The 26779-nt window shown below is 39.6% G+C and overlaps 1 protein-coding gene across 1 annotated transcript; it reads left to right on the forward strand.

The window, feature by feature from the left end:
* Window positions 1-3907: 3907 nt before the first annotated feature.
* On the forward strand, window positions 3908-21714 carry ZPBP2 (zona pellucida binding protein 2). Its single transcript, XM_054014728.1, has 9 exons — window positions 3908-3912; window positions 4233-5064; window positions 10323-10425; window positions 12222-12347; window positions 13260-13421; window positions 14386-14604; window positions 16899-16984; window positions 18164-18341; window positions 21617-21714. Exons 1-9 carry the CDS (start codon window positions 3908-3910, stop codon window positions 21712-21714), a joined length of 1809 nt encoding a protein of 602 aa, XP_053870703.1.
* Window positions 21715-26779: the final 5065 nt, after the last annotated feature.

Raw genomic sequence — 26779 nt, forward strand, 5'->3', positions numbered from 1 at the left:
TATTTTCTTTCTTTATATTTAATTTCCTTTATGTGTAACTTGGACTGGTACTGTTTTTACATCATGTAAACATGGTGACATGGTCGTCAGAGACTTGCATCAACACTGTTTTCTCTGTGTTATTCACCCTCACAGGTTTGCATATATATTAACATGATATTGCTGAGACAACACTAGGCCTATCTTTAGTCTTAACAAAGGAACGTCAGTGATTGTTAGCTTTAAAAAAAAAGCAAAAATAACTCAGCTGTTTAAAAAATTACAAATTACAAAGATGCCTAATAAACACTGATAATGATTAACTCCATTCAGAAACCTTTACCGCTAATGATGAATCATCTTTGTTCCTACAACTCAACAAAAAATAGCATGAAACTGGGTCTAATAAACACTTGGGAACCAAATCAGCTGAAGTTTTGAGTCTGCAAGAATTCACACGTTAACTAAAAATAGTTTTGCAATTTGTTTATCAGAGTTCAGAATTATTTACCAAGAAATGGCCTTATGAAATTTTAAATGGCCTAGATATTACAATCTACGCATCAGCAACCAGCATCATCACAAGAACAATCACCTCATGACATGATTTGACATCATCTTATATCTGTATGTGCAACTTCAAGCTCTGATGAGACAAAAATAGTGTAGAGCGAAAGTAAGGAGTGGAAATTAATTCTTTAGATTAAGGCTTCTATGATTATTATCAATATGGAATACTTAATTTTTTAAAAACTATGTTTTACTTAATTCGGCTTTTGTGTTTTTAGGACTTGCAGCTTGCTTATGATCTATTTATTTGACAGTTGAGAAATTAAATAAAAGCATTGGAGTAAGAACTGGACTGAGAATTAATTTACGTTGTTACTTGACATTTTATGGGTACGATTATATCTCTAAGATTATGGAGGCCCAGTCATGCAACCCATACTTCTGCAAGTAGTCCCTTTGAAGTCAATGAGAGTACTCATGCAATGATTGCAAAATCGAGAGACGAAGGTATTGGTGAATGAAATGGTGAACTGAATAGATCTTTCAAAAGACATAAACTGAACATGGCTCTGCTGTGTGATAACAATACAGCCCAGGGATCTGATTCTAAGAGTTATTTTTTGTGACATCCTGAAGACTGCATTCTGACTGCATCCAGTTTCTATAACCCAAAGAGGGAGAAGAGATAGACACTCCATGAAAGTCCCTGAGCACCTCACTGTTCCCAGTTTGTTCGGTGTCAAAGGTCCTGAGACACTACAGTATTGGATGACAGTATAAAACCCTGAAAAAAAAATAGAAAATATCGATAATATAGAAATAACCATCTTTGTAAGGATTATTAAAACTCTGAATGTTGACAACAGATGGAAGTACAAGAGACTTTATAAAATAAAATACTATTATTATTCCTTTTGACCCAAGCAGTTAGCCAGTATTTTGGGGTCTTGGGGTAACTATTGTTATGTTTAGTTTACCTGTATTAAATTCAAAATTAGACTCATTGCGCCTGGAAATACCCATTGCAACAGAAAAGTCAAAGCTGTAGGAACTAGTAGAAGTTACAGGATGGCTTCAGTGGAAGCAGGGAAGGATTGGGTTGCCTCTTCAGGGGACTGAGAAGAGACTGCCATTAAAAAAAATGCTTTCATCACCTGAACTCTTTTTTCCATATGCACATTTTGCTGTCTGAATTAAATTGTAAACTCTTTGGAGCAGGGACTTTGGCTTAGTTTGTATTTTGTAAATCTCTGTGTACTGTTACAAGTATTAATGTTTATTATTATTATTGAAAACACCCAAGATGAGACTTTTTAGCCTGGTAGTGTTTGTGAATTAGAACATATTTATTGATCTATCAAGGACCAGTAAGACGAGAAGCATTATCTGAACGCTAGTATACTGACTCTAAAATACAACTTAATTCTTACTATTGAAAGTAAAATACACCAAGAGACAGATGCACAAATAAGTTTATTGTATATTAATGCTCTATATTAAGGAATTTTTGTTTAGTAGATGAATGTAGCTTTGTTTCATTCTCAGAAGACTTTTCTATGTATTTGTACAGCACCTAACATATTGGAGCCAGTGGCGCTATTACAAGAATAATAGGTAAATAAATAGTGTTTAAGGAAATAAACCAAACTATATCACTTATTTTTTGGTTGACAAAGAATCTTTTTTAAGAAGAAAATGCTGTTCACAGATCTATTAAGAAGATGACCTAGCTGCTTCTAACTAAATATCATACTGACTTTGAAAGGAATGAGTCATTTGGCTAGAGACATAGATCATAAGTCTCAATCTACAGAGATTCAAAACTGCAGACAAAGCTTTATAATGGAGAGATTCTTATTTTACAATAATTAACAAGTGGGATAATGAAAGTTTGTGTGGGACAGTCAAGTTAAATTTGGGCATAAACATCCTCTGGAACAGACTGAGATATGACTAGTATATAACGGACACAGATTAGAACTGAATCACTTTGCCGATATCACATAAGTGTGAAAAGTTAACTTTGAGTAAAACTGAAAATCTTTGACACAGAGGAGTTCTAGACCTTTTTGAGATGGTCCTAATTTTAAATTAATCAACTACTCATAGAAACTAAAACTGAACCCCTTTTGACATATTCCTTACACCTGAGCCACCTAGTCTAGACATAACCGTTAAGTCTTCTTTAACTTGAGTAAACTGAAATAACTAAAGCAGCACCAATGTTTAGCCAGGAAACTTTAAATAACATGAAAATTGGAGAATAAATAGTTTAAAAACACTAATGTTTTAGTCCATAATTGTGTTTTCTATCTCAACATTTTACTTTCATAATTCAATATTATCCCCTTGGGAGGTTTCTTTCTTTTTTTCTTTCTTTCTTAATACTGCTAGCTAAAGTCTTGGGCATGTTTTCCAAACACGGTTATATGGCTGTTTCTAACAATGTCAAATATGAATACTATGTCCAGGCACATTTTCTGAACATGGTTATGTTAACACCATTTTTAGAAATGCAGTATTACCAGCCCCAAATTTTCAAAAATTACCAAGCCCCCAAAAATCATGAGATTGGGTTAAAAATTATGATTTTTTAAAAACAATAAATCTGATGTTCTTTTTGTTTGAATTTTGGATTTTGATACAAGATCACATTTTCAAGCTTTTTGCCACAATCAGTGCTAAAAATTTACTTAACATTTAAGAAAGTTGAGATTCTCAACTCATCACATGCCTCCAAAAGCTGGGGCTTTAAGAAAAACATTAAACATTGCAAGGCTCACAATTAAATTGTGAAAGCTGACACAGCGGAATGGGGACACAAACCACAGTGTCACTGTGTCTACCCTGTTTCCCCGAAAATAAGACATCCTCCGAAAATAAGGCCTACTTACAGTTTTGCCTCTCGTTGTAATATAAGGCATCCCCCCGATAATAAGACCTCCCCGATAATAAGGCATCCACCGATAATAAGGCATTTTTCATTTCTGAAAAATAAGACATCCCCTGAAAATAAGACCTAGCGCATCTTTGGGAGCAAAAATTAATATAAGACACTGTCTTATTTTCGGGGAAACAGGGTAGCAGTGGTTTATAAACATGGTTATAGTGCAGTGCCGTTTCTATCTGTGCGAAGGAGGGGCAGACATCACTATGTCCCAGTTCTCCCAGGGTCCCTGAAGGTTTTTCTAATATTGTTGCTAGTTGTGCGAGCCAGGATATAGAGCACTGTGTTATGGTATTTGGAAATAATTTCTGGGCGTAGTTATAATAAAGTTTCTGCTGGTGTGGGGCACAGAGGTGTTGAGGATAGATGGCATAGTGATGCTCTGGGTGCTTCAAGCCCAAGGAAGGAAAATTCTGCTATAATGATCAGCTTTTGCACTTTGCAACTTGGTTTACTATGCGGGGGTGCAGAATGGGGTAGGGGCTGGAAAGGGAGACCCCCAGTAGTTTTATTAAAGAGGGGGGATGCTGTCCTATCCAGGCAGATTTTCTGCAAGGTCATCTCCTATCTATCAGCCCCATCTGGCCTTTCAAGTGCGCAACTGACTGAGATAGCCCCGCCCCCCATGAGAGAGGGACGCCCCTTAAGGGAGGAAAGAGGCGCCTCTCTGGAGAATATAGGTAGCAAATGGGAGCAGAAAGGTGGCGGGAAAAGCTGGTAGGCTTCGCATGCATCCGCCGCAACAGCCGTAAAAACGGCGGGGAAAGCATTTGGCCTCGCGCTGCGGCCCCGGCAGGCGGAAAAAAGGCGGGAAGGGCTGTTGGCCTCGTGCTGCGGACGGCATAGGCGGAAAAAAGGCGGGAAGGGTATTTGGTCTCGCGCTGCGGACGCGACAGGCGGAAAAAAGGCGGGAAGGGCATTTGGTCTCGCGCTACGGACGCGACAGGCGGAAAAAAGGCGGGAAGGGTATTTGGTCTCGCGCTGCTGCGGACGCGATTGGCGAGAAAAAGGCGGGAAGGACATTCGGCCTCGCGCTGCGGCCCCGACAGGCGGAAAAAAGGCGGGAAGGGCATTGGGCCTCGCGCTGCGGACGCGACAGGCGGAAAAAAGGCGGGAAGGACGATTGGCCTCGTGCTGTGGACCCGACAGGCGGAAAAAAGGCGGGAAGGGTATTTGGTCTCGCGCTGCGGACGCGACAGGCGGAAAAAAGGCGGGAAGGGCATTTGGTCTCACGCTACGGACGCGACAGGCGGAAAAAAGGCGGGAAGGGTATTTGGTCTCGCGCTGCTGCGGACGCGATTGGCGAGAAAAAGGAGGGAAGGACATTCGGCCTCGCGCTGCGGCCCCGACAGGCGGAAAATAGGCGGGAAGGGCATTGGGCCTCGCGCTGCGGACGCGACAGGCGGAAAAAAGGCGGGAAGGGCGATTGGCCTCGTGCTGCGGACCCGACAGGAGGGAAAAAGACGGGAAGGTCATTTGGCCTCGCGCTGCACGGGCGACAGGCGGGAAGGGCATTTGGCCTCGCGCGGCGGACGCCACAGGCAGAAAAAAGGCGGGCAAGGCGACTAGGCTCGCGCTGTAGCCGCGACAGGCGAAAAGAAAGAAAGGCGGGCAGCGCAGAGCTGTTGGTCACGTGCCGCGGCGGTTAGCCCGCTGCGGGCGGGGGCGGGGCTGCGAGGGGCGCTTGAGCGCCGTGCCCCGCCCCCTCTCCTCAGCAGGGAGCGAGGGTCGCGCGGGAGGGGGCTGCGCCTGACCATGCAGGGGGGCGGCTGGGGGCTGAGCCCGCCGCTCGACAGCGCCTCCCTCCTGTCCCTGGGGGTTTTGTTCAACTCCTTGTTTGCTCTGACCCAAGGTAACCGGGGAGCATGTTGTCCTCACTCTCTGTGGCGGCTTCCCGGCTCTCCAGCTCTTACCCGGCGGCTGTGGATGGCAGAGGCACACCAGGTTCTCCCTGTGGCGCTCACTCTGAGATCAGAGATTATAAGGGGCCATTGTAGCCTCCCAGAACCCCTTATCCCCTGTGATCAGAAATCATCAAGGCTTCATGTTCTGTGTGGGTCACCACCAATACCCCTTTACCTCTTGGCCTCGCTCTTTGGGAAGCCAGACACCAGAGGGGGCCATCCCACTGTCCCAGAGGCCTTTAGTGAAACCGTGGGTCAGGAGTCATTGAGGGCCCCCAAGATATTGGGACAATGGTCTTCACACCCATTTGGGGCTCTCCTGAGAGAGAAGCCCTCGCACACGTACTGGGCCCCAGTGCTCATCAAAAGGGGGGCCGACTCCCTTTACACTGCTCAGTGGATATGGAAACTGGAGCATAGAAACATGGGCCTCACACTCTCCACAAGGTCACTAATGCTGTGGCTTCCCTGAACCCCACCTTTGTGAAAGAGAAATCAGGGCCTCCTGCAACCTCAGCGGGTGCGCCCCTAACGCAATCCCAGCTGTGGTGAGATGCCCTTCTGAAGTGGGTGTTACATAACCGTAGTTATGGATTCTTTTGTCCCAAAGGCAGATGGGGTGTCTGGGAGTTGGGGGCCACAGCAAATTATAAAAAAAAAATTCCTTTCAGAGACTGTTAATGGAAATCTCTAACCTGTTCACTGAAATCTGTAACTATGCAGAGATGCTGGGGTTGATCAAAGACAGTGCTTGGCATAAGCAGACAAAGCAATTGCTTAAGGACCCTGAGCAACTCACAATGCCCCCCCCATTAATTATTAGTAGATATTGTATGGGGATGCCCCCCAAAATATTCCTGTTTAGCACCTCCAATGGATTAGCACAGGCACTGCTATTGATTAGTTAAGCGGTGCAAAGCACTTCCTTCACCTTTTGGGCAGAGGGTGCTGTTTCCACAGAACTTTCTGACCTGGGTAGTGAAATGACTAGGATTAGAAATTGAACCCAGGACTTTAAACAGCAGAAAATGGTTCAAACCAGTAGGTAACTCTTCTGGCTCCAAACTCCACGTTTTTGTTTATTATGTATTTATATCAGGGAAGTAATGCCCATTCTGTAAATTTCATGCAAGCTTGACAAGTTTTGTAGCTGAGAACTGCAAATTTTTAAACAGCTTCCTTAATTATACTGCTCTACAGCCAAAATGCTTCTGAAATACATGTAGTCAAACTTTACTAATTCTGGGTCACTGAGAACAAAAATGATACTTAAAATTGTTGATTGGCTCTAGTTTTCAAGTTATACTATTGGGTCAGTATATACGACCCTTGACTTGGGAATGGCGGAGGAAACCTCTCCAGCGCATCATCAGAGATCTACAACCTATCCTGAAAGATGATCCTTTACTCTCACAGATCTTGGGAGACAGACCTGTCCTCGCTTACAGACAACCCCCCAACCTAAAGCAAATACTCACCAGCAACCACACATCACTGAACAAAACCACTAACCCAGGAACCTATCCTTGTAACAAACCCCGATGCCAACTCTGTCCACATATCTATTCAAGTGACATCATCATAGGACCTAATCACATCAGCCATACCATCAGGGGCTCGTTCACCTGCACATCTACCAATGTGATCTATGCCATCATGTGCCAGCAATGCCCCTCTGCCATGTACATTGGCCAAACCGGACAGTCTCTACGCAAAAGAATTAATGGACACAAATCTGACATCAGGAATCAAAATACTCAAAAACCAGTGGGAGAACACTTTAACCTGTCTGGTCATTCAGTGACAGACCTGCGGGTGGCTATATTACAACAGAAAAACTTCAAAAACAGACTCCAAAGAGAGACTACAGAGCTAGAATTGATATGCAAACTAGACACAATCAACTCCGGTTTGAATAAGGACTGGGAATGGCTGAGCCATTACAAACGTTGACTATCTCCCCTTGTAAGTACTCTCACACTTCTTATCACACTGTCTGTACTCGGCTAGTTTGATTATCACTTCAAAAGTTTTTTTTTTTTTTTTTTTTTTTTCTCTTAATTAATTGGCCTCTCAGAGTTGGTAAGACAACTCCCACCTGTTTATGCTCTCTGTATGTGTGTATATATATCTCCTCATTATATGTTCCATTCTATATGCATCCGAAGAAGTGGGCTGTAGTCCACGAAAGCTTATGCTCTAATAAATTTGTTAGTCTCTAAGGTGCCACAAGTACTCCTGTTCTTCTTTTTGCGGATACAGACTAACACGGCTGTTACTCTGAAACTTGTCATAAAGGGAAGGGATCTCAATTTAAACCAGAAATGACTAAAATACATCTTTGACTGGATCTATGAATAAATCTATGACTGGGTTTGGACAGTACTTGCTTTTTAGGCAAAACAATGAATGATGCAATCTGAAGCTGGTATTGCATCATACATTATATGAATTGCATCATGTTATTCCTAGAAGTCATGGATGATGCAATCATAATGAAGCTTACATCACTCTGCTGAACAAATTGCCCTATATCAGCTCTAGAAATCATAGTGTCATGCTCTCTTATTTGTCAGTGTTTGATTTTGCAAAGGGACACATTTCTGTTTAGCCAAAGTAAGCAGAGATGCCTCGTACTTGTGTGAACAGTGCAGATAACTTCTGCTGTTTGTGGTGAAGTGACTTTTGCATCACAAAAGCTTAGTATAAGCACCATGGTTAAGAAAGCCTATCACCTTTATTTTGGCTGCAAAATTGGAGATCAGGACAAGAGGTGGGCCCCACACATATGCTGCAACACTTGTGCAACGAATCTTCGCCAGTGGTTGAACAGGAAAAGGAAATCTATGCCTTTGCAGTGCCAATGATTTGGAGAGAGCTAACAGATCATACCAGCAATTGTTACTTCTGCATGGTGCCTCCAGTTGGGAAAGGTGTGTCAAAGAAGAAAAAGTGGACTGTGCATTATCCAAACATCAGCTATACGCCCAGTACCCCACGGAGAAGGACTGCCGGTTCCTGATGCACCAGAATCATTCTCACTTGAGTCAGACAAGGAAGAGGATGAAACTTCTGGTCCTGAACCATCAATGTCACAGGACCCACATTTTCTCCCATCCTCCTCCTCTGAACCACACCTCATAACTCAAGGTGAACTGTTTTCAGAGTAGCAGCCATGTTAGTCTGTATCCGCAAAAAGAAGAACAGGAGTACTTGTGGCACCTTAGAGACTAACAAATTTATTAGAGCATAAGCTTTCGTGGACTACAGCCCACTTCTTCGGATGCATATCACAAGGTGAACTGAATGACCTTGTCAGGGATTTGGAACTACCCAAGAGTAAGGCAGAGCTGTTGGACTCCAGACTACAGCAGTGGAATCTCCTGGCAGGTGATGTTAGGGTTTCCATGTTCCGTGACCGTCAAAAGGATCTTGTCCCATTCTTCTTCATAGAAGGTGATCTTGTAGCCTGCAACAACATCGATGGCAGCCCTCAACATCGTTCACGATCCAGATGAGTGGAGACTGTTCATTGATTCATCGAAGACGAGTCTTAAAGCTGTTTTACTGCATAATGGAAATGTTTTGCCATCAATTCCAGTTGGTCATGCAGTCCATATGAAGGAAACCTATGACAACATGAAACAACTTTTGAGGTGCATAAACTATGACCAACATCAGTGGCAGCTTTGTGGCGATTTGAAGGTTGTTGCTCTCTTGCTTGGTCTGCAGACTGGATACACAAAGTACTGCTGTTTTCTCTGCGAATGGGATAGTCGTGCGAGAGATTCCCACTACATCAAGAAAGATTGGCCACTCCGACAGTCATTGGAGCCTGGGAGGAAAAGTGTTCAGCATCCACCACTTGTTGAATCAAGGAAGATTTTGTTACCACCCTTACACATCAAGCTGGGTCTGATGAAGAACTTTGTCAAGGCCATTGACAAAACACAAGCAGCTGTCAAGTACCTCCGTGGAAAATTTCCAAGGTTAAGTGAAGCTAAGATAAAGGAAGGTGTCTTTGTTGGTCCTCAGATTCGTGAACTTCTTCGAGATGATGCATTTGACTACGCACTGCGTGGCAAGGAAAAGACGGCATGGAAAGCCTTCCAGTTAGTGGCAATAAATTTTCTCGGAAACAACAAGGCAGATAACTACAGGTTGTTGGTGGAAAACCTCCTCAAGGCATACAAAAGCCTTGGTTGCAACATGTCACTAAAGATACATTTTTTGCACTCTCATCTAGATTTTTTTCCACCGAACTGCAGAGCAGTGAGCGACGAGCACGGCGAGTGATTTCACCAGGACATTGCGACAATGGAGAAACGCTATCAGGGCAAATGGAGCCCATCAATGCTTGCAAACTGTTGCTGGACAATGACAAGAGATGCTCCATTTAATGAATACAAGAGACAAGCCAAGAAGCGCCGAGTAGACACTGAATAGGACTAAACTATGTACATAATATTTTTTTGCCTTTTGTTTCATAATAAATTTTATTTATATAACCCTTTTGCTGATTTTTAAAGTGTTACATAAACAGGACAGGTGAAATATTATCATGGAAAACAACCATAAACACATGAAAAGACCTAGGTTTACAATTTATGATTAAAACTCTACTATCTACACAATATACATAGACATAAAATGTAAAAACTTAAATATCTTAGAAACAGTAGCCAATCAATTGTCATATTTGACTTCAGCACATCAAAATACATAATAAATAGCACATTTTATCTCTGAAGCAGACGACTTCTCAAAAATTGTAGACCAGTGTTAGTTACATTTTTTTGTGTGTGTGGAAAGTTCAATATTTAGCCAGTTTGGAGGCTCCAAAGTCAAGACAGGTTTACTACTCGAACAGTAAACAGGAGTCCCTTTTTTAAGAAAAGGATGGAAGGGAGGGGAACTGCAAGAATAAAATAAAAGGGGAAACAAACTACATTCAAATTTGATTTTTAAAATGTTTTTTTAAGTATTACTGTATTTTCTCTACAGTGGAAGCCGCAATTGATGAAGAACAATATTCTGTTAAAGTAATTAAAAAGAATTACATTTATGGCAACATCAAACATCAAGGTGATTATTTTTATAGTTAAGATCTAAGTAAGCATTTGAATGCAGTATTAATACAAATATAATAAATATAACAATAAAGCATATAAACTAATGTACATATGTAGGTGACTGTGGCTGTGTTATTAAACCAAGAATTTCAAATCCTAATTACATAGGAAATTACATAATTCTTCAAGCATATAAACAGGAAATGGATTTCATAAAATAGGTAACTAAATTTTTTACTTCAAATTATTCCCAACTGGAACAATTCAATTACTGTAATCTGAAAGCTGTCAACAAATCATAGCCACTGTGCAATAAAGGACATTGTAAACAGAAAGATCTTGGAATTAAGTGATTGCACAGAGCAGTAGGATGTGCACTTAATGGGTTTTTATATAAAATGAAAAAGGTATTGGCAAAATGATAATTCATTCTACAAGCTATCAATATTGCACAATCTTGGAGAGTCTGTTTCAGTAAGGACTGTAAGTCAAGTATGCAGAACTGTGTTTTGGCCTAGGCTATAATGTTTTTAACTGAATCACAGTAAAAGAAAGATAAAAGAGAATAATTATGTATTTTTAATCAAAGGACGGCGTATACATTAGACATGGTCCCATTCTGACACACATGGAGGTGGGTTTGAGAAAAAACTTGTTTTGAGGTAAACGGTGTTTAAAAAGCCTTTGTGCCAAGGTGCAGAGAGTCCAAACTGCTCTCTAAATACCTGTTTACTACTACATGGTGGGTAACTTAGAGTGGCAGAGTATTTGGGGATGGCGAATGGTCGTGCCTGGTGGGAAACAAGTACAGTTACTGGCATAGTACCATTGATGGAAACCTGTTACACACCCAACAGCAGTGGAAAATGTATTTATTCCATACCCATTGTAACAGATCCCACAAATTCTGTACCTGGGATATAGAGTAGGGCTATAGCTTATTCATTTCCATATGGATCCAGTCTGTACTTGTTCATTTCTTTCCTTTTTGTTCATTTACCAGATTGACCCCATAAAGTATCTGATTGGTCAGCACAGTTAATAGAATTCATATAATAGATTTATTCTACAAAAAGTTTAACACCACATGTGTACAACTACCTATTAAAGTTACAATGGAAACTAATTTAGAAAAACTCTAAAGAAGAACTTTAATTTGGGTGGGAGGTGAGCCAAAGTCAATGGGAGCACAATTTATTATTTAATGAGAAATTAAATAGATCATATTAGAAAAATGCTCTTGAATCTTTATGTTTTTCAGGGGTGTAAAATCTAAGTGCTGACAGTGGTCAATTTATTGTATTTTAGCACGAGCCTTTATTATATTAAAGCATTAACCTTTATCAGAATACACCATGGGGACAAGAAGAGCTGCTGGCGATTCCAACAATACTGTTCCCATGATGCAGAGCTGTGGTTTAACAAACACTTTCCCCCGTTTCCCACTATAGAAATTTGTAAATATTTAATGTCAGAATAAGCGTTCGGGAACTTCTTGCCTTCTCACCACCTCAGCTGCAAACTGGAGATCTGATATTCTTAGGCTGTCAAATCTTTGGGACTGGGACCATATTTTCCAGTATGTCTGGACAGTATGAAGCACATTGTGGACAGTTCCACAGTACTAAAGAATAATAATAATAAATAAGGCCATTAAGAGATTAGTGTAATGCTGAACTAATTTTGCAAGTTGGACCTAAAAAAGTAAAGAATTAAATAGTGTGTATATATATATATATAAATTGATATTTAGTAATTTCGTTCAGTTTCAGCATTGCTGGTCATTTAATTCATTCTCTTGTATTGCAGTGAACATTTATGTTAAAGTGTATACAAATAGTCCATTTCTAGTATGCATGGATTTGGCACTTTCTCAGAAAGAAGTAATAGATCCAAACTATTTATGGATTGGACCCAATGGAAAGAATCTAAAAGGCAAGTTACTTTCTCCTCATTACAGTTTATATACAGTCTTACTGGTTCCATGTTTATTCCATCACCTACTAATCCACAGAATCTGATTTTTATGAATATCACATAACTAGAAGCAATCCATATGTAATGGCAAAAATGAAAAATTCTGTTGAGATAGATCTTTGTTTTCTGTTTCTCTACTCTTTTACAGAAAAATAATAATTCCATCACTAATGGCTGAGTAGATTTCAGTATTCTGTATGTGAGATCACGCTTTCTAAGTTTTTGGTGATCCCTATCATCAGTGAGATGGTGTGACTTATGGGTCATATTATCTTATGTGAATTTATTCATGAATGCTTTCATTAACCTTCATTTCTTTAAGCCATTTTCCATAAGAAATAATAATGTGTGATTAGTCAGAATTTGTTTTGAAGCTCTTCCTGATTTCCTTAAAGAAAGGAGGTAATTTTCTTCACATAACTGACACAGATCTATAAAGTAGATTAAGGAAGCAGGGTTGGGGATTGAATATCCAATCATGCACTTAAGGGGAAACTTGAAGCACTATTAAAAATCACTGCTTGGTAACCAAATGGGTGAGAGATTATGGAGAAGGTGGAGCCCTATTGGGCTGGGTTGTTGTTTGATTTGGGATTTTTCTGTTTGAATCTATATTTTCCTTTTTTGTTGCTGTTAACTAAGCACAGACAGGATCAAGAATAAAACTGTGGAGAAAAGTTTCACTTGGTAAAAGACTTCGTAGCCGATCCAATTGGCCCACTCCATCAGTTTACAGATGTAAACACACAAACATTCCCCACTCCACTAGTTTGAACACCAACAATAGTATTATGAATACCATAAATGAAAAAAATGAATTACTTTTTTGAAAACTAATATTAATCAGGTAGTTTCCTCTTTCCATTTTAGGACAAAGTTACATCAATCTCACTGAAACAGGAAAACTGATGGTGAGAGGTTTTCAGGAGTCTATGTCTGGATCTTATACTTGCACTCTTTCTTATAAAACCATCAACACTGACATACAAGAAGAGAGAGAGAAATTTAAGACATATAAATTTATGGTATATGGTAAGACCATACAAATTTGCTGGTACACTAGTGCATGTGATTTTTCTGAATATTGGTTTATTAAACACAATTAGTTATCACTGTACTCCAGAATGTAAGTTACATTTTCAAGCACCTTGGTGTTAAACATCTTTATTATTCTAAATACCTATTTTTGAAAAGTCAGTTCGATACAACTTTGATTTCAATCAAATCAACACAACTGCCAGGAGCATGTGGTGACTGTCCTTGAGAATGAAATAATCTTTACCTTTGGGAAAAATAGATGAGGTCATTGCCTTCTTCCTGCCATCCCCCAAAGGTACCCAAGGTCAGAAGAGGAGGCTCTGGTGTGGCTGTGATCTTGTTCCAAAGAGGTGTCAAAGATGGGCCTCTGTCCTGGTCTGATCTTAGTTGATGACATATGTTACAAGTGGTGGAAGGGTGACAGATTGTGCAGTTTAGCAACCCCATCATTCTCCCAAAAACAATTATAAAAAAATAAATGAAAGCAGAAAGAAACAGATGTAATTTCTCTTTCCAGTCAGACTTCAAAACTCCCCACCCTAAAATGCAGGTACATGAAGTACTTCCTTTAACAACTTCTCATCACATTTCAGTTATGTCTACTTTTTAAGCAAGTGCACAGGCTGAAAAATGGCCATGTTCTGTAGCTATTTTGACATATAACATTTTCCCATGTTTGGTATTTAGGCACATAGTCATATAAAAATATAGTGCGTACACATACAAAAATTCTTGTGCATATCAAACTAAATTAATAGTGTAACACCATTTAAGTCAGGGAAGCTATATCAAGGATGCATTTGGCCCATCATGCTTAATAAGTAAACAAATTGGTTTGCCTCTAAATAAAAGTCTATTTAAGATATAAGGTACAAAGAATAGTACTGCATAGGAAATCTAATATGTGTGGGACAGACATTATATTGCATATACTTATGTGTATACTAATTCTTTTAAGCATATCGGGAGCCTGACTACACATACCAGATATCTGTTCGGTTTACTACAAAAGAGTGCAGACTAGCAGCTAATGATCAATTCTTTGAAGAGCTGAAGAAAATCTTGAATGATTTAATCTCTGATTTGACATGTCATGTTATAGAACCATCATACAAATGTCATGTCATCAAGATACCAAAGCATGGCCTCCTGGATGAGCTATTTGTTACTTTTCAAGGTAACAGATTTAAGCATTTGTTTAAGAGATAGTGTCACACTGTTACTTTATTAACAAAAGAGTTAAATTAAGGACAATATAAATAACATTTGCAATTATATCAGAGTCATGTTCCCTCGTATGTTGCTTCTCTTCTTTTCTTCAGAATTTCTGTATTTTTTCTTGTTAGCCCATAGATGGAGCTATAATGCAGCTCATGAGTTAGTTGAATTTAGAGAATTTTTTCACTTGACCAGAGCTCAGAGAGCCAGGAAAACACTTTTTACAACCTTACTGGCAAAGGTTATTCTCTAACAGGGTGTTGTTTGCAAAGGGCCTTGGGAAACATAGGAACGGTCATACTGGGTCAGACCATAGGTCTGTCTAGCCCAGTATTGTGCTTTCTGATAGTGGCCAATGCCAGGTGCTTCAGAGGGAATGAACAGAACAGGTAATCATGAAGTGATCCATCCCTGTTGCCCATTCCCAGAAGATCATTTACCAAAGTCCGGATATAGTTCATTTATGATTCTTCATGAATGTTGTAATTCTGCCATAAAAATGATCAGATTTATCTTCCTTGCTATTTTCTTCTTCTTGTTTCTTGCCACTTCCTTATTCGGAGTTGTCAACTTTTATAGTCTTCTTCCGAAACTCATGTTTGTACACCTGGTTGTCATGCAAATTAGTCTTTCTAATGTCCACTGTTATCCGGTCCATATACCAAGTCTTTGGCCTTCCCCTTGGTCATCTTCCGTCCATGATCATTGCAATTTGACCATTTGTTTGCAATATGCCATGTTAATTTCTAGTATGTACAAACTCACATGAGCATTTTCTTTCTTGCCTTAGTGAGTTTTTGGTCTTTTCTCTGTCATATCCTCCTAGTTGATTATATAGTTTGTCACAAGCCAAATTTTTAGCTGTGACAACACTTCTAATGGCCTCTTTTTTCACCTCCTTATACATATCATTGTTCAAGCTACTGGCCTGCCATTTTAAAAAAGTTACCTCTTTCTTATCCACAGATTTTTTAACCTGAAGATTCCACCACCAAGTCTTCCTTCTTATCCTTTTTGGCACTGGTTTAATCAATCCTAGTACTTCATATGCTGTTTCTAGCAACGTTAACTTTAATTTGTACCAGATATCCTCAACAAATCCCTTTGTGAGTCAGGAAATCTGTGCATTATTTCTTGTTTAAAGATTTTTTTAATTCCCATCTTTAAGTTTCCAATGCTTAGACCTTTTTGGTGCCCAGGGATTCAGGTGTTTCCAAGGTTTCTACATTTTGAAGTCCATAGGGATAGCTGACCCATAATGCTCTATGTAGGTGTCATGGCACTGGGGAATTGATGAGGTACAGAGACACCTTGGACACATTTTCTCTTGACTGTGTATCTGCCCTACATGAGGAGAATTTATCTGATGGGACCTGCAGTTGGTTTGTGGCAATTTTTCATCATCAGAGTGAATGAATTACCCCCCCTCCCGCCACCCATGTTCACAATGGAGATAGGACCCAAGCCTCAAAGTTCAAATCTGGATTTAGACCTTTCCATAGTTTGAAGTTATTTGTATATATGGGGGGTTGAGTCTGTCCCATCTCTATTTTCCAGATCTTTTCTCTTATCATTTAATTATTTTGTTAGTGAATGACACTAACGTCACTGGATAGGAATCGTCAGGACCACTCCTTTTTCCCCTTATTAATAAATGATACCACATAGTTTTTTCCAGAACCTTGTATCTCTCCAGTTCTCCGTGACCCTTTAGAAGTAATTATTAAGCATTCAGAATGTTCATTAGCTAATACTTTTAACATCCTAGAATGCCAAGCCAGCTAGACTAACTGATTTATACATGTTCATGTTTTCTTAGTATTTCCTTACTTGTTTTTAATCAGTAGGAGGTAATCGAAGTTGCCTTTCCTTCCTGATTATCCATTTCTCTTTATTTTTATTATTAAAAACTCAGTTAACTATCTTGGATCACAAGAACAACAGTTATGAAAACAATATCTTGACCACAGAAACAAATGTAATAAAATGATTCTTCCTCACAAATTTGAGGCAAAATAGAGAGTGCCTCTGCTCTTGAGTTGTATTGTAATTGCATAAAATTAATGTAATATAAAGATAAGAAGCAGCAACAGTATGATGACTGGTGTTTGCATGCCAGTGCTTTGTAAAATAAATCTCCAAATGAAAGACACTCATTTCAGGATGCTCCTTCGTAATGTATTTTTCAAGGTATTTGTGATGAGCTATTACAAAACAGTTTTGCCTTTATACCCTTTCTCCTTTTCTCTATAGTAAATCCTTTTGCCCCAGGATGGGAAGCAGTTTGCCAACAGATTTCTTACGACTGTGAAGATGTAACCAACAGAAGAGTTCAGGAGGTAGGATTTTTTTAATGCAAGCAATAAACATGTGACTATTTTAGAACTCAAAATGAGGGAAGGAGGCGCTGCCGGGAGGGAGGTGCGGGGGGGGGGGAGAGGGAGCGTGTTGTGGGTTGTAAAATTTGGACTACAAAGTTAGTTAAAGGTGAAATTTACTTTTCCCTGTACAAACCCTAGATAATTGGGCTTTGTGCAGGGAAGTCTCGAAGAGCACGCGCAGCATGGAGAAGGAATTTATTCCATCAATCCACAAGCAGACCGTGGTGCTTTGGTGCAGCTATTCTAGATGTGGTAGGAAATAGTAGCCATTGCTACTCCATGTTTCCTATGCAGATATTTTAGCCCATTGGATTCATGTAAACGGGAACTAGAGACCCCTCCACACATCCATCCCCAGTGATCCCCTATGTAACCAATTTTGGACCATTGTGGAATGTTTCTCCCCCCCTTATTTAAAAGGACATGCAGATATCCATGCAGACGTCCCACTCTTACGTACTTTTCTTTGTATTCAGGGTAGTCTGTCCACCATTGTATTCAGTGGATCAGTAGGGTTTAAGTGTTCTAGAAGGCTTTCATGGTCCCTTCATGCTACAGTGAATTTCACCATTAGTATCTACAGATTTTGACTGGTTGCAATCCACCCTATGCAAAGAGCAGGAATGTATATGTTATGTCTGGATTTTAAATAATTCAGCTCAAGATAGAAAACTGTATTTAAATGTCATATTTATCCAAAATTTGCTGAGGCTAGTGTTAATGTTTCTTATACATTTACTTCCTAAAATATGCAATTATGAAAATTAGCAATATGTTAACATGTACTGTATTTTTTTATTTCAGTTTTCCTAGAACATAGACCTTTGGATTATGATTTGGTAGCTGTAATACAGTTTAAAGAAACTATCAAGTGTAGTTTCTGTTTTATATATAGTTCATTTAGCTTCATGGTGATTGTTTATGATATACAGTATAAAACCCTGATCCTAAGCCCACTAAAGCCAACAGAAAGACTCTGGATTGGGATGCAGTACAGTGGGTCCAGGATCAGGCCCATATTTCATATCATACATATTCAAGCAGAATTAGGACAAAATATATTTATTAATATATCTAATCTACAAAAAACCAAAATCCTAATGTCATATTTATCATTTCATTGTTCCTAAATTTTAGGCAAGAGATCTCATTGAAGAATTTTTCCATAAACAAACATATGTTCTGAAGCACGAGTTTCGGAATGTACCTGCAATACATTATATAGACCATAGTTTTGAAGTTACTCGCATTGACAGCTGTCGTCCAGGTTTTGGAAAAAATGATGACACCCACAATGACTGCGCTAGTTGCTGTGGTAATTATAGAAAAATAAAGTATCCATATTTTTTAGCAAGCAATATAAAGATTATTGCATATTAACCCTGCTTACAGTTTTTCTACCATATATATATATTTTTAATTTTGGTGATAAAAGTAAGTGTACTGCTGTTTATCTTTTGGAGAGGCATTGAGATTCTAGGTGATAAAGTTGGCAGGAATTGAAACAGCCAAGAAAAAAGTGTTGATAGTATTTGATGCATATCATATTGTAATAAAGGCTACCACTGCTGTCATTGGCCCATCTGGAAATATGGCTAAATGACTTTCTCCTCTTGCTCTTAGATCAGTTATAGGATTCAAGACATAGGATCAATAAGAAATTGTCACTCTCATAGTACTGCTATTTTAAAATAAATGCTCAACTGTTCTAGGAGTTCTCCTGCTACCAGTATCTATTTCTGAATTTAGGGTTACTGGAGGCAGGGCGTTCTCAGTAGGTCTTTAGTTCTTGCGTTCAGGCTATGTCTTCACTGTGCACCTCACAGCGGCCCAGCTGTGCTGCTACGGCCACTTCGCTGTAAGGTACGCAGTGTAGCCGCCCACAAAATAAAACCACCCCCAAACAGGGACGGTAGCTTTGTTGGCAAAAGTTTTACTGACAAAAGTGCAGTGTAGACATAGCCTCTGTTTGTGTTGGCTTTCAGTACACAGTGCAAAGGCTGTCTGTTTAAACAGCGGTTAGTTAGAATTGAGTTATAGAATCATGGAAATGTAGGATTGGAAGGGACCTTGAGAGGTCATCTAGTCCAGCCCTGTGTGCTGAGGCAGGACCAAATATATGTAGACCATCTGGACAGGTGTTTGTCTAACCTGTACTTAAAAACCTCCAATGTCATGGATTCCACAGTTTTCCTTGGAAGCCTATTCCAGTGCTTAACAAGTCCTATAATTAAGGCTAAAATTTTGTCAGGGATATTTTTAGTCGAAGTCAGGGACAGATCACGGGCAATAGACAAAAATTCACGGCAGCCCGTGGCCTGTTCCTGACTTCGACTAAAAATATCCCTGACAAAATGGGGAGGTGGATTCAGCTAAGCACCTACTGCTGATGAGGCTCTGGGGTCCCCTGCCACCTGTAGCAAGTGGGAGCTCTGGGGTTCCCCACCCCTCACAGGGGCTAGCCTGCTGTTGGGTCCGCTCGCCCCCCCTCCTCCCCTGCAGTGCCTGAGAGCTCCTGGGGGTCCCCCAGCCGTGGCTGGGCAGCTTCAGGGTCCATCCGCCGTGGCTGGGCAGCTGTGGAAGATCCCCTTGCCACCCACCGCAGCTAGGCAGCTGCAGGGTCCCCCGCAGCCTGCTGAGGCCGGGCAGCTGCGGAGCATCCCGTCCCCCCCACGGCTGGGTAGCTGCAGGGGGTTTCCCTGCCACAGCTGGGCAGCAGCAGGAGGGCTGCCCACCCAGATGCAGGGACCCCATGCTGCAGCTGGGCAGCTACGGGGGGTTCCCCTACCAGGGCGGGGACTGGGAGCTGCAAGGGGGCTGGCTGAGAGCTCCAGCCCCAGTGCAGAAAATGTCACAGAGGTCAATGGAAGTCTCGGAGTCTGTGATTTCCATGACCTCTGTGACATGATCATAGCCTTACTTATAATTAGAAAGGTTTTCGTAATATGTAACCTAAATCTCCCTTGCTGCAGATTAATCTGGTTACTTTTTGTTTTAGCTTCTGTGGACACAGGGAACAACTGATTATTGTCCTCTTTACAACAGCTCTTAACAAATTTGAAGACTTACCAGGTCCCCTCTCATGCTGCTTTTCTCAAGACTAAACATGTCCAGCTTTTTTAACCTTTCCTCATAGGTCAGGTTTTATAAACTATTATTTTTGTTGCTCTCCTCTGGACTCTCCAATTTGTCCATATCTTTTTAACCCTAGGTGTGATGCCCAGAACTGGACATTACTGCAGCTGAAGCCTCACCGGTGCCAAGTAGAGAGGGACAGTTACCTCCCGTGTATTACATATAGCACTCCTATTAAAATATCCCAGAATATTAGCCTGTTTCACAACTGTATCACATTGTTGGCTCATATTCAACTCCAGTTATTCCCATTTTGTAGCTGTGCATTTGATTTTTTTCTTTCTAAGGGTAGTATTTTGCACTTGTCTTTATTTAATTTAACCTTTTTGATTTCAGACCAGTTCTTGAATTTGTCAAGGTTGTTTTGAATTCTAATCCTCACCTCCAAAGTGCTAGCAACATAAAAATGGCCATACTGGGTCACACCAAAGGTCAACTGTTAACCCCTCCCAACCTGCTGTCATCCGCAGATTTTATAAGCATACTCTCCACTCCTTATCCAAGAAATTAATGATAATGTTGAATAGTACTGGACTCAGGAGAGAGAATGTTGTAGGATTCTACTAAATATGTTCCCCCAGATTGACAGCAAACCATTGATAATTACTGAATAAGTATGGTCTTTCAACCAGTTTTGCATCCATCTTATTGTAATTTCATCTAGATCATATGATCCTAGTTTGCATTTGAGAATGTTCTGTGGGATTGTGTCAAAAGCTTTACTAAAATCAAGATCTATCACATCTGTAGTTTCACGCCATCCACTAGGCTGATATTGGTTTTTTAACAAGCTTATAGTTTGAACAGGTTGTATTTTTAAATTCTGAGTTTACCCAAAGGCTATGCAATACATATATGTTTTATGCCTAAAAAAATAAATAGCTAACCCTCCAGAAAAACTTTTCAGGAAAGTGAGGTTGGGGGGTATTTACATGTCACTAGTCATTTCCAACAGTCACATCTATTGCTCATGGCAACTGAAATTTGCAAGGCAGCCACCTAGAGTCAATGTTACACAATGTTAAGCAAAGTAAATGTGCATTGCTGGATCGGGCCAAAGTGCTCAGCCCCTGGATTGAGCCCTTAATTTCTGATCAGACTTTTGGTTCAGGCTACTGTGTTATGAAGTGAAGCTAAGTGTGTTGATCTCAGAGAAACTGAAAAACGCATTCTATAATACAGGTGGAGTTATCCTACAGGGTATGTCGGAATGGAGCACTAAAATATTAAATGAAAAGTAACTGATATAAAATATATTAAAATTAAGAATGTAGTTGTCCTTTATATGATCACTTAGCTCCATATGAAATATTCAGCATGCAAAAATATAACCTGGAGCTAGTTTAGTGATCTGCTGAATATCCTTAATACACGTTTGAAAATTCCATAATGTGTATAACGCAGCCCAAGGTGGAAGGCATCTGACTGAAATACTGTATATTTGTTTGGTTGCAGTGGTTTGTGACCCTGGAACATACAGTCCTAACAATGAAGTGAGATGTCGGATTTGTACAAGCATTCGAATCAAACACTATGGAGCAAAATCTTGCTAATAAACTTAAAATGGAAATTGGAAAACTGAAGAAAAGTTGTGAAAGCATTATTATTCTTTTGTGATGTCCCTTTTTTTACCTCCAATCCTGGGGCTCTTATATTTCAATAGCCAATCCTCTTAAGATTTATATAGCTTTACATTTTCTGTAGTCAGGAACCACTTGTGGATAGGGATTCTAAAAAATGTCTAGTATAAAATGTTCATACCGGGGAGAGTAACTCAATGGAAAACAAAGAATGCAAAGAAAATTATGAGTATTAATATGTGGTTTTTACAGAAAAGTCTCTGGTTTGTGGTATTGACACTGAACACAGCATAGCACTGTACTTTAAATAAATGAAGGAGCCATAAACAATTCATGGAGAAGTGATATATAGTATAGCGCAGGGGTTGGCAACCTTTCAGAAGTGGTGTGCCGAGTCTTCACTTATTCACTCTAATTTAAGGTTTCACGTGCCAGTTTTTAGGTCTCTTTCTATAAGTCTATAATATATAACTAAACTACTGTGGTATGTAAAGTAAATAAGTTTTTTAAAATGTTTAAGAAGCTTTATTTAAAATTAAATTAAAATGCAGAGCCCCCCGGACCGGTGGCCAGGACCCAGCCAGTGTGAGTGCCACTGAAAACCAGCTCGCGTGCCACCTTTGGCACGTGTGCCATAGGTTGCCTACCCCTGGTATAGTGGAATGATTGTAAAAGCATATTAATGTGTTATAATGCTTTAAGTAGAAGTCCATGTACATTAATGTTTGCTAGAAATTACTCTTATAGGCTGGAAGTACATATTTAACCTCTATAATGTAAAAATAAAACTATTTATTGTATTTCCTTTTGCTTTTTGTCCCTTTTTGGAAAAAACATGGTTGTTACAACTTTCCTCTTTGCATATGAACTCCTTTTCAAGTCAGAGAGGTTGAAATAATGTATATTAATATATTGTACTGAGTTTTGTTATGAGATATAGTGTACCAATATTATTAGCCATGCAAGCTAAATGTTTCAGAGCATGTTGTTAGAACTCATTTATAAACCCCTTTAAACACAGAATCTACAATGAAAACTTTGGCAGATTCTGTGTAGCTAAAATATTAATTTACTATACTGAAAATTTCACAGTGCTATACAGAAAGGGTTTCCAGACCATATCTAAGAAACTCAAAACAAATTCCAGAAGTACCATCTGCTTTCATCAGCAATGTGAAAATTCTCCCTGCAACCACAGTACCAAATGTAAGGGGGATCATCTCCATTCTTCATCTTTCTGAGACAGACAAATTATGTTTTGGGTTGTTTAATGTAATGGATATGTCTCTTGGAGTTGCTAAAAAGCACAGTTCTCTGTAGATATTAAAGATCAAATCACAATTTTTGTAAGAGTAGAGATTTGCCAAGAATAAAAGTTATTTTCTTTTAACTTTAATTCACGGTGAAAGTTCCTGCACATTTCTTTATGTTATCAAAGTGAAATCTCAGCATTTATATTGTGCCTGAAATCCTTCCATTCCAGCCTACTCTGCAAAGTTAGGCAGTATGATGGTAAAAACACTGGCAGCCAGTTGAGCTTCCACCATTGCCATCACCAGTGGGATCTATGGTAGTGCAACAGTGTGGAAGTTCAAAAAAAAGCTTAATGTAGAGTAGGTCAATGACAGCTGGTAAGACAGTTTTTCTGGTTGTTCGTTTTTTAATAAAAGCTTAGATTCCAGATCACGTATCTAAGGTAAGATATGTTGGCAAATTCCACAGTCCTGGAATCAGGAAACATAAGGGGCCTGTTTATATGACTTTTATGTTGTCTGCTGCTTCCATCGTGCTTTCAGAACTTATATTATAAGCAAACAAAAAAGGTGCTGAGCATTTTGATCTCCATCTGCTTTCTTCTGTAGCTATTTCTTCTTCTCTGCATATCACCTGTGGAATGTGCTGGAGGTCCCAGGTGCCATGCTTTATGAACAGAAGCTTATTTTTTTCACAGCAGTTTTGAACCCTTCATCATTTTACTGGATCAGTAAACAAGTCCAGGAACAAATTGTGAAAATATTAAGATAAAGTTATTTATTCCCAGAAAGAATCTAGCCTTTCAAAAGTAAAGCAAATTTGGTAACAATGGTATCTTATAGAATGAAGATATCTACAATGATAGACAGTATTACCTATAAAATAGAAGCTTTGTTAATACTACACTGTGGTATACAAGTGCTTTTCAAGTAACGTTGGTTTTTAGTAATTTCATGATACACAATATGTATGTACCTTGCAAGCCTCTGAAAAAGTTGGCCTGAGATATTTCTCGAGTCCAAATAGGGTTAGCTATGTTTGTTTTAACATGGTTTGGTTTGTAAACCTAATACAGGTCTGTCGCATCTTAGGCACATTTACCATGTGCGATTTCAGCTTTATGCGGTCGGCAAAAAGAAAACAAAAAAAGAAAAATAACAATTTAAATACTGTTTCTGTAGTGCAGGCGATTCCGCCCGCCATTACACTCAATGTAATTTTGACTATACGCGATTTTCGCTTTAGGTGCTGACTGCGGAATATAACCCCAGCATAAGATGAGACAGACCTGTATCTTACTAGAAGCTTTACAGTTCCGGGGACGGAGGGACACGGCACCCTGAATTTTTAGATGTAAGTGTTTTTTTCCATACATCTTGCAAAATTCCCGCTTCCTTAAAAATGTTAAGCTCAGGGATGCACTAAAATAGTTTTATTTTCACTTCTAGAATGAGTCTTTTCAAGTTGTCACACTGCTACATTATGTGTACACTGGTAGAAATACTCTGTTTCACTCTACACCTATAAAGCCTTTAGGGAGATCTGGGAGGACCCATAACAAAGGTAGTCCCTGGAAGCACAACTCTGGGGCCATTGGAAACTAGTGACACTGAGTGACGAAGTAAACCAAGGGCAATCCAGGCAGGAGGCTCCTGCTTATCCCAGGGATCTACACAGGTCATGGGAGATCCACTGGTTAATGGGAGTGGAGCCCCCAACTTCTTTTGCAGGCGAGAATCACCATCTGAGTTCCCTCAACTTGTAGAGGTTCCTCTCCCTGTGAAGGTTTTCCCTATAAGTAAGGACCCTAAGTAAGGATTTCGGGATCTTGCACAATATGCAGTAGTCATCTAACCACATTGATTTTTATCTGTGGGGATAATATAAGCCATGAATTCTAGGATTGCAAGGATGATGATTAGCTCATAGCTAGCCATGTCATGATTTTTTATTTCTTTCCAATAATACATTCTCCCTCAGCCACAGAATAAAATTGCTTTCCATTGGGTGTGCCAAACTGATTACCCGCTCATCTGAGTGAAGAAGAATTCTTTAGAAGTTAATAACCAAGATTTAACTGTGATGAAAGGATACATTCAGAGATCATGCTTCTAATTCTCTTGTTACTGATTCCAGCAGATAAATATACAATATAATTGCAAATAAAACTACAGAGACATATGATATTAAAATGGATTAACATATGTTCTTGTTCAAAGAAAAGTGTTTACAATATCAACCTGGTTGATAATTTTACCTTGGAATTAAGTTTGTCCATATGTTTGGCAATTTCCTGTATTTAGCTACACGCGGTACCAGTCGTGCTGGTTTCAGATTTGACTCAGATGCCAACCCTTACCTAAATTACAAAGGATGGAGTAAATTTTAAATTAGAGACATTTACAAGTGATAAAACACAGTCTAGCTTGAGTACCTTGAACATTCCACTCTGTTTGAATATTACTGACATCAAATATATATTTCTGATCCAAAAAACCTGGGTAAGTAAGAAAACTGATGATACTTACAAATATTAAAAAATCCTCATACAATATTTGCTAAATAATTTAGTTAATCATGCTGAGCACACTTAGCATCCACAGTGAAGTGTGTGGTATAAATGTTGAGTGAGAGAGTATATAATATATACAATGGGTGATCTACAAAGGAAATATTTACTTAGCTAGATATTGCTTTCTAAGGAAGGGAAAATACTCTAAGGAGCATCACCACCAGAACCCTATACTGGTCCAGCAGTCACAATAATAACTGCAATGTATACCCTCGCCTTCCCAATAAACACACCTTTTTGTCAGCACTGTCCATCTCCAGCCCCCCATGTCCCGAGGCCTGACAATAAACCAGTCTGGAAAAGGCTCCAAGGCATCTGGTCATTGCATCCACTTTTTTTTTTAAATGCTTCTCCCATCTTCTTAGAGCTCTGATTCTCATCTTCCATTGTGCACTGTGGAGTGAGGATAATTCATACCAACTTGAAGCTGGTTTAAGTTGTGCACCAGGTACACTGCTCCACTGGGCTAATTTCTGCTGGGTTTGGTACCAAGCTGCCTCTTTTCCTATGGTCACACTCAAATGTACATTGACTTTGTTACCTGCACACATTAGGGCACCTCACCTGTACCCAATTTGTAGGGCTCCAGGTGAAAAGCACCTATCCTTACCCAATTCGTAGGGCTCAGGGTGTAACTAACCTGGTCAATTTAAGTACCCACATTCTTTCCCAGTACAGAGGGCTCTGGGTGTATACTACTTCTGCAGGTGTGCAGGACCTTTTACCAGTGAAAGAGCCTTACACAGTAATATACTACATCACCTCTATTTATTAACAATCACCAAAAACAGAATGCACATGCTACACATACAATGCTCACCTCTCCCAATAAAACAAATTAACTTTTCTTGATGGCCAGTCAGGATCAGGTCCATCTGGGGGACTCCAGTTTCTGCACAGTGTTATTGGCAGAGTGTTGACGTCTGGCAGCTCTGATCTTTGGGGCTGTGTCCCGGAGTAGGTTCCCAAAGAACTTTCTTTTGGACCCCAGTTTATATAGTGAAATTTGAGTCCTTTTTAGCTATACCTTAACCAATCGTTATATTAAAATTTTACTAACCAATCCTAACACAGTGTAACAAAATTCTCTAACCAATCCTACCCCACCACCTTAATGAATTTACACCTAACAAAATTAATTATGTAACAGACAAACAATTAAAGAACCAGACAGAGACCATACAGATAAACAATAGGGAAGTGGGGACCATA

Source organism: Malaclemys terrapin, chromosome 25 (assembly GCF_027887155.1).
Source record: "Malaclemys terrapin pileata isolate rMalTer1 chromosome 25, rMalTer1.hap1, whole genome shotgun sequence".
NCBI lineage: Eukaryota > Metazoa > Chordata > Testudines > Emydidae > Malaclemys > Malaclemys terrapin.